At 42.7% G+C, this 9134-nt stretch overlaps 1 protein-coding gene across 7 annotated transcripts in view; it reads left to right on the top strand.

The window, feature by feature from the left end:
- Window positions 1-9134, top strand: part of OPA1 (OPA1, mitochondrial dynamin like GTPase) — a 72713-nt gene that overhangs the window by 39653 nt on the left and 23926 nt on the right. For 5 of the 7 annotated variants that reach the window (XM_025211499.1, XM_025211496.1, XM_025211500.1 and 2 more), the window contains 4 exons: window positions 2199-2339; window positions 3853-3969; window positions 5958-6051; window positions 7874-7984. In XM_025211499.1, the coding sequence (XP_025067284.1) occupies window positions 2199-2339; window positions 3853-3969; window positions 5958-6051; window positions 7874-7984 (463 nt within the window). The remainder of the gene's footprint in view (window positions 1-2198; window positions 2340-3852; window positions 3970-5957; window positions 6052-7873; window positions 7985-9134) is intronic. The other 2 variants (XM_025211502.1, XM_025211501.1) reach the window with 1 other exon arrangement.

Consider the following 9134-nt stretch of genomic DNA (forward strand, 5'->3'; position numbering starts at 1 on the left):
TTTTCAAGGTCCGTGGCTGCAGGGCAGCACACCATGCCACGGCTTCTCAACTCCTTGCTTTGAAGCCAGGAGTGAAGCCAGAGACTCCTGAGGCTTTCCATCTCCCAGCCATGGACCTGGGAGTCCTGACTGTCTTGAAAGCCTGGAAAACCCTGCTGTGGCCAGTACACTTGGGTCTGAGCTTTTGAGTGTGCAGGAGGGAGCCTCAAGCACACTGAGGCCAGAGTAGAGGTTCTCATGGCTTTTGGAACTTGCCGACACAGAGTGAAATTGTTAAGCCCTGGGAATCCTGCTCCCGGCTGTGTGAAACCTAACAAAATGTTGATTTTACTGAGCACCTGCAAGAATTCCCCAGTCTGGCTACAGAATGCAGCTTTGCCAGGCTAGTGCTGTCAGGGATTCCTGCCATGCCATGCCATGCCCTCCAGCTACCTGCTGCAGTCATGAGTCCCAGGAAATACAGCTCTAATTCATAGATTCATAGATGCTAGGGTCGGAAGGGACCTCAATAGATCATCGAGTCCAACCCTTGCATAGGCAGGAAAGAGTGGGCTGGGTTTAGATGACCCCAGCTAGATGCATATCCAACCTCCTCTTGAAGACCCCCAGGGTAGGGGAGAGCACCACCTCCCTTGGGAGCCCGTTCCAGACCTTGGCCACTCTAACTGTGAAGAAGTTCTTCCTAATGTCCAGTCTAAATCTGCTCTCTGCTAGCTTGTGGCCATTATTTCTTGTAACCCCCGGGGGCGCCTTGGTGAATAAAACCGCACCAATTCCCTTCTGTGCCCCCATGATGAACTTATAGGCAGCCACAAGGTCGCCTCTCAACCTTCTCTTGCGGAGGCTGAAGAGGTCCAGGTGCCCCAGTCTCTCCTCATAGGGCTTGGCCTGCAAGCCCTTAACCATATGAGTGGCCCTTCTCTGGACCCTCTCCAGGTTATCCGCATCCCTCTTGAAGTGCGGCGCCCAAAACTGCACGCAGTACTCCAACTGCGGTCTGACCAGAGCCCGATAGAGGGGAAGTATCACCTCCTTGGATCTGTTCGTCATGCATCTGCTGATGCACGATAAAGTGCCATTAGCTTTTCTGATGGCTTCATCACACTGACAACTCATGTTCATCTTGGAGTCCACTAGGACTCAGAGATCCCTTTCCGCTTCCGTGCCACCAAGCAGGTCATTCCCTAGGCAGTAGGTATGCTGGACATTTTTCCTCCCTAAGTGCAGCACTTTGCATTTCTCCTTGTTGAACTGCATTCTGTTGTTTTCTGCCCACTTGTCCAACCTGTCCAGATCTGCTTGTAGCTGTTCCCTGCCCTCCGGCGTGTCCACATCTCCCCATAGCTTTGTGTCATCTGCAAACTTGGACAGAGTACACTTCACTCCCTCATCCAAGTCGCTGATGAAGACATTGAAGAGTATCGGTCCAAGGACCGAGCCCTGCGGGACCCCACTGCCCACACCCTTCCAGGTCGATACCTCTAAGTATGGCTCAGCTCCAAGCTCTGCAGCAGGAAGCCTGGAGGGCCTCCACTCTGGGGCTATCTGGTCTCCCTGCTGGGAGCTGGACTGCGGAGCCTGTTGCAGACCTTCCAGGCACCCAGTCTCCCTGTGCTGCCTGACATGTTAGTTGGTAGACCAAAGAGCCAGCTGGCTTGAGAGTTCCCAGCACAAGGAAGTCCCATTGACTGCTGCTCTTAACAAGAATGTCAATTCTGCTGAGCAGCTTCCAGATGCTGGAAGTACGTTTCATTTCAGAAACTCTGTTGGGGTTTCTGTTTCATTTCCAATTCATAGTTCACAGGAGCTTAAGAAGTTTTTCATGATCTGAACTAGAGCTAAATTTAAACAAATGGAAACTTCAAGTGAACTAGAGTTCTGCATTTTGGTCTGGTCTACTGAACAGAAAAAAAAGGTTGATGAACCTTTTGACTTAGGTGGTGGCTATGTGATTGTCTGTTTAGAATTTTAAATGCAGGCCTTAATTAAAATTATTATGTGCAAATAGTTCACACTTGTTACACTTTCATCCTTGTCAAGTATAAGAGAGTTGTTAGTCCTAGCTGGTCTAGCAGCAAAGGTGCAGCATGTTGTATAAGTTGACATCAACATGGAGCCACAAAGTTTATGCCAAGAGGTTGCCAATTGTAAGAAATGCAGGGATTGGGTCAGTGCTTTAATTGAACCTCTCATTTTAGCACGTTCGCAATGAAACAAAGAATGAACTTGAGAAGTTGATCAAATGTAATGATGACCATGCTGCTTACCTGGCAAATGACGAGGTGACAACTGTCCGGAAGAATCTCGAAGCAAGAGGAGTAACAGTGGACCCCTGTCTGGTAAGATGTAATGTTGTAACAGAACATGTGGAAGCTCTTTGCGAGCATTTGTAGGCCCTATTTAGCTACCATAAAAAGGATTGTATCTAAACATCGAGTTTGTAATCCAGATGTCTTAAAAAAATTGCTAAATGAGTGCTTGCACGCAATGCACACATTTTTTGTAAGGCCCTTTCTGCTGGCTGTCAGACAACAGCTCTGCAGCCCTTTGGAACGTGACAGCTTGGAATGAGCTCCGAATCTGCTGAGCAGATATTCTTTTCCCCCTTATAGAGGTCTGTATTGTGGAGTGTCCATGCATACATTATGTAATGGATTCAAGTGCCACAGGGCAGGAAACATTAAATATATTTAGTGTTATTTTGGAAGGATATGTGATTTGTACGCAGTGATATGTGTAGGTGAGCTTGATTGAAGTTCATATCTGTATCCAAGTGATGAATTGGCCAAAGATGCTGAAGTTAACTCGTATTTCGTTAGGGCACACCCAGAGACATTATCTACAGCCTAAATTATTCTGCAAAATAGGTTACAGCATTACAGTATAAGGAGCTAAACTGAAGTAGGGGCTTCATTTAATTAAATATGCAGTTTAAAACATTGTGTAAGAAAATCTGAATAGTAACAATATTTGGTACATGCAGATTTTCTTCAGCATTGTTATGGCCTCAATCCCACTAAAGACTTATGCATGTGCTTAACTGTACTGTCACGGATATTCAGTCTACTTCTTACACAGCCCTTTTCATCAATAGGTCTCAAAACTCTACAACATTCAGAATCACTGCCCCCGTTTTAGACAGGAAAAATGAGGCACGGGGTGAAATGACTTGCCTAGAATCACTACCCAACCGGTGCAGAATTAGGAAGAGATTCCAGTCTCTAGTGTTCTAGTTCAGTGTTGCATCCACTTGATCACTGGTACTTGATAAAACAAAGTACTTGTCGCATATGAGTTTGCAGTATTGGACATGAACAATCCTGCTCAAAAGGACTTTTAAATGTATAGTTTTTCATAAATCCACTCAATAAAAGATCCATTAAAATAGTTGGGTATACCCTTTTCTGGATAAACATTAAGTTAACTAAAGTGTGCTCTACAAAAGCTTTGATTCTGTGTCATAAAAGGACAGCCTGTGCACTATATAACCTGTAACTTGACATTTTAACTCAGATGAACCGTGTGCTGTTTCAAAATGTGTACAAGATTCTTCAGCCTTCTAAGAGGGTGTTGAAAACCCTGAGATGTAGAATGTAAATGCTGTGACAGTTTCCTTTTCAGGGTTTGTGTTAAATTTAGTTTAAAACTTGGTTGTATGCTATAACTTCCATTCATTTTCCAGTTGATAACCAGTCTTTGATTAACTGTTAAATTTTATCCAGCATGAAAAAACTTATGCAGTTTATTCTAAACACTTTATTCTCAGTTTTTGAGAAAAGATGTGATTGTTAAAGTGTAACACTACTAGTAAACTGATATATATTTCATCCATTTTGAACGCTGTCGTTGTAGATTAAAGACACATGGCACCAAATCTATAGAAGACATTTCCTGAGGACTGCTTTGAGCCATTGTAATCTGTGTCGAAGAGGCTTTTATTACTACCAAAGGCATTTTGTTGACTCCGAGGTAAACTGAGGAACACACAAATACTAGTGTCTTGGGAAGCTGAGCAACTTAAATGGCTATGGAAGTATAGCCAGCAAGAAATATACTATTTTAAAATTAGTTTAGTCCTTTATTTATGCACGTTAATATTAGTATGGTCTTTCTGAGTCTGGCGAGCTACTACGTCGGCCGAGTCGGTAGCATTGAGTCTCGCAGTAATTCCAGAACCTGTCCACAAGATGTCAGTCGTTAACTAAGTGGCTGTTACAAGAATTGCCAAATTTCTAACCCTTCTGGCTATAAACCCAAATCCTGACACAGCCAGGATATGCAGTTTTTGAGGCGTGCATGTCCCAACTTGTGCGCAAAGTTCCAGCTCAAATCTCTTATTGTTAAATGGCTGCATAGAATAAATAATGAGCGAACTGAAAAAATAGAAAGTAATAAATGAACAGAGGGAGAGAAAGAGAGGGGTTTTATTTAAACACTTCTTTCTCCAGGAGCTGCACTTAGCACTGCCCAGAGCTTCATGTGGCTTGCAAGATGTGGCTTGGCCAACCCCCTCTTATTACCTGGCAACGTTGCTCTGCAGAGTGCTATGAAAGTTTCATGTTACCCTCTGGCGATTTGATGTTCTGTTGGTGTCTACTTAGGTCTGCCAGAAATGTCTGATTTCCTTGTCAGTGTCGAAATTTCAAAGCCATAGTACAGGGAAAGCCTTCATGCTAAATAAAGGGTTTTCATTTTTGTTGTTTTTTTTCCCCTGGGGTAAGGATAGAGAAATCAGCGTTAAGAGCAGAAAGAAGGGTTAATGTATGGTACAAGAGGAAAGATCCATATGAAAGTAATTTACTTTTTTATTATTATTAATCCACCACATAGCTAACAATCAGACCTTTCCTCTTAAACCTTTTATTATCAGTGCGACTGTCAGCCTTTATAAAGGTTAAGAGACAAATGACAGTTTTGTTCTCATGCAAAAGCTGTTTTGGAAATCTATTTTTGCTCCTGAAAATGCATGTCATCCACCAAAGCTTAAAATGGCTTGGTACCAATTTGTATTTAAAATTAGAGGGTGAGATGATTAAGAAAACATCACCCACGTTTAGTCTGTCACCTTTTATAATTTAATGTATAGTTTACATTTTAAACTACTGGCAGTTTGGCAGTGCTGCTAGAAACAAAGGGAAGAACTTATAAGACATTTAAATTAGAGTGATTTAAATAAGAGAAATTTCAAAGGAAAAAAGGCCCCAAGAATTTTTTTTTAAATAATAAATCTCTGGCTATGATTAGTTGGGATTAAACCCTTGTGGTCAGAAAGCCAGCCCGAGAAGTTTCTCTGCAGGGCTGCTGTGATGACAGTAGGGGAAGAAGGGTGCCTCTGCATGGGGTTTCAGAAGGGCTTGGGAGGCTGCAGTCTTTGGCAAGCACACGGATACAGTCAGGAGATTCTGTTGGAGTTCATATCCTGGGTTTTCTTTCCATCTATTACTCTTCATCAACTCCTCTTTGGAGTTGGAGTTATTCTTCTCTGCCCAGCCGGTGGGAAGGGAGGCTGCGTTTCCTCTCCTTTGTTATTACCTGTGCATCCCTTAACCCTAGCACCCTCTTCACAGACATTCATCGGACAGGGAGACAGGCTGAGTCCCAGACTTTTTTTTTATACACATATACAGCAAAGCACCCAAAGAGGTTAGGTACACGGACTGGCGTGTATGTAGTACATGCAGCTAATTTCTGAGTGCTCCCCTTTTCGCTGGGGAAGTGTGAGCAGCTGGTGGCAGTCGGGGAGCGGAAGGAACATATAAGGCTAACATTGGCCCTTATCATGTACAGCACATCTAATCAGTATTTCTTTGCATAAGTTAGAGAGAGAGAGAGTGTGTGTGTGCGTGTGTGTTAGTCTCCCTGCCCTATTCTTCTCCAGAGTATATCTTTTAAGAGTCTGTTTTGTTCACTGAAACTCCCAGACAAGCAATGCTAACAGTTTCTTCTGACTGTTTCAGCTTGAATGTAATGATGTGGTTCTCTTCTGGCGCATACAGCGAATGCTGGCAATTACAGCAAACACACTGAGGCAACAGCTTACCAACACAGAAGGTAAGGATTTCGGTGTCTGCCTTGTCTGAAATGTAATGCTAATGTTAAAACATTTCTAATGCTATCACATCAGGATGTGGCTCTCAACTTCATTGTGGCCCATTGCCTTTTTTAATTTTTTGGTGTTAAATGGTTGTCAGATTTTGAAATGGGTTTAAAATAGATAGCATGGCAAAGACTCCAAACCATGGGAATACCCTGCTACAAATTATCTTCAGATGCTGACTTGCCATGCAGAGCTAGATAGTGAAATCTGTTGTAAGCAGAGAGAACTTCAGAAAACAGTTGCTATCTTTGTTCTTTTTCAATCCGATCTTTTGTCATAGGTTTAATAAAATCTGTACGTTTGATACTAAAATATCAATCTAAAATAAACTTTTAATGCATAAAAACATTTCAGGCATTATGTTCTAAGACCCATATCTTCCTAAGACGACCACATTTATACATTAATCAATTAGCACCATGGTGACTACTAATAATGAACTCCCAGCTGTGAACCAGAGACTCTTTCAAGCCAACCTCTTAGGAAAAGATTGAGTAAACAGGGAAACCTTGCCACTTGCCCTGAAAGTCAACAAACCCTCCACAGCAAAGCCTCTGTCCCTAAATATACAAAGCAAGGGACTGTCATCTTGAGTAGCCAGCTGATTGATCTCCCCTGCTGGCATGGATCACCAAGAGCCTTGTCTCTAACAAACACAGGGCCCAAACTATCAAGGGCTCTACAGATGAAATCAACACCTCAGATTCCTCCAGGGAGGCTGTTCGGATCCTGTGGAACACAAGGGCATTGTGTTCATTGTTTGACCATCCAAAAGGAGTAGCCCTAATCTCTTTAGCAAGCAAAGGTGGACAAAAGTGCTCTTGGCTCAAACTTAAGAAGTGCCATACTGGGGCCACAGCTGTTATCTGGGCATCCTAAAACAACTCGAGATCCAATAACCCCATGAAAATGTGTTCAAAAGAAGTGCCCTCAGTCTGAGGATCTAATGTTCTCTGCACCTTGATGTCCCTTTGTTTTCGGAAGAATGAGCTTTACCTGATTATTTCTCATCTAGGCCAGGTACTGGGAAAGTTGAAATGTTTTAATAATAATAGTTTAAAAACCCCCACACCAAGTATGATGGCACTAACTTTCTAGTAGTACTTTGCATCAGTGGATTTACAATCAGTGCTTTACAAATATAGTCAGTATCGTCATCCCCATTTTACAGACGGCACGCCGAAGCACACCACAAGTGACTTGTCCAAGGTTGCTCAGTAAGCCAGTAGAGGAGCCAGGAATCGAAACCAGGTTTCCTGCACGCCAGTTGAGTGCTCTCTCCACTAGGAAGTACAAGTAGTAAAGCATGGGGTGTTATCAGTATGATGACACTGCAGCTTCAACAGACTCCCCAGTGGCCTCCTGTTCACCTTATACTATCCAAAATCATACAGATGTGTAACTGCCCACCTTAGCATGTGCATCTGGTGAGTCATCTCAGCAGAAGAGCTTCAGCTCTTGAGCTAAAAAGTGTTGTATAATACTTGGAAGGCCAGGCTCAGGCTTTGTCCTACTTCTGGTATGTCGGTCCTGAGTCTTTTTTGTCATGACGTGTGTTAGTGCTCATCTCTGTTTTCTCTCTCCTCTTTCCTTTGAGCTTTTAAATCATTGATTAAGTGTGATCACAACCACCCTTTCCCACAAAATCAGAGCGCCCCCCCCCGCCCAAAATCAGGATTTTTCTTCCAAAAAAATTTGCAAAGAGAGGTCATTCTTTTGATGCATACATTCCTCCCTCTTGAAGAATTCACCACTATTTAAATCACACTTTTACAGTCAGGCGTTTGGAGAAGAATGTAAAGGAAGTGCTGGAAGACTTTGCTGAGGACAACGAGAAGAAGATTAAGTTACTAACTGGCAAAAGGGTCCAGCTGGCAGAGGATCTCAGTGAGTAGCAGTTTTACTTCAGAAATAACTCAGAAGAAAGCAGATCAGTGGTACTGACCTTGTTTACTGTGAACCAAAAGTAAGGTTGAGTTTGTAGTGATAAATGTTTTGTCCACATGCTGCCAGACAAGGTTCCTTGGGTGAATTTGATATCTTTTATTAGACCAACCCAAAGAGTTGGAGAATAGTTATTAAGCTTAATAACTATTCTCCAACCCTTTGGGTTGGTCTAATAAAAGATATTAAGCTTAATAACTATTCTCCAACTATTTGGGTTGGTCTAATAAAAGATATCAAATTCACCCAAGGAACCTTGTCTGCCTATGTCCTTAGACCAACACGGCTACAACCTACACCCTTGTCCACACGCTGGCATTTTGTGTGCATCTTTCATGGAAGATTTTTAAACATTAGGAAAACCTTTGCTTACCGCAATATGGTGGTAATGCTCTGTCTCACATGAAACTGTGACACTTGTTTACTGACAGTGCTGTTAAAACAGATTAGTTGATAATGCCCTTTTGCACGGGGCAGGTCTGGATCTCCTACATAGTGACAAGATGGTTCAGTGCTGCTCCCTTTCAAGCCAGCATCTTTCTGCTGAGATTGTAAACTTAGATCCTGTGTAAGTGCATTTTGGGGACAATTGTAGAAAGTTTATGATCTGCTATTTCATTAGTGATGCACTGGCAGAGCCCTGGTGCCTCCACCAAGCAGTCGGCCTACATACAAAGCCGAACCCCTGGAAGGGAGGAAAAAAGTACTGGGGAAAAAATAGTCTGTCATCCTGGAATTAACACAGACCCAAAGGGAACCAAACTAAGGTCTAAGACAACTTTCTTACTAGCATTTCCTAACTTCAGATACTTGACTTCTCATTAATTTGCTTTTGACATAGCTTCTGGGTTTATATTTTGGATACTGAGCATAACCTAGTCTGTTGGCCTGCTCCCTCCAACTTAGCGAAGCATATTCTAAGGTGCAGCATGAGAGAGCGTTAAGCATATAATTACTGCAATATTTTCCTATTTGTGGGTTGTTATTCTACACCTGCTAAGGTTATGATCTCTTGCATATGAATAACACCGCATAAGAACAAATATGTCATAAGCGGAAGGCTAAGGTTGTGCTCTTGGTTCCGCAGTTTTTA

This window comes from Alligator sinensis, unplaced genomic scaffold (assembly GCF_000455745.1).
Source record: "Alligator sinensis unplaced genomic scaffold, ASM45574v1 scaffold632_1, whole genome shotgun sequence".
In the NCBI taxonomy this organism is placed as follows: Eukaryota; Metazoa; Chordata; order Crocodylia; family Alligatoridae; genus Alligator; species Alligator sinensis.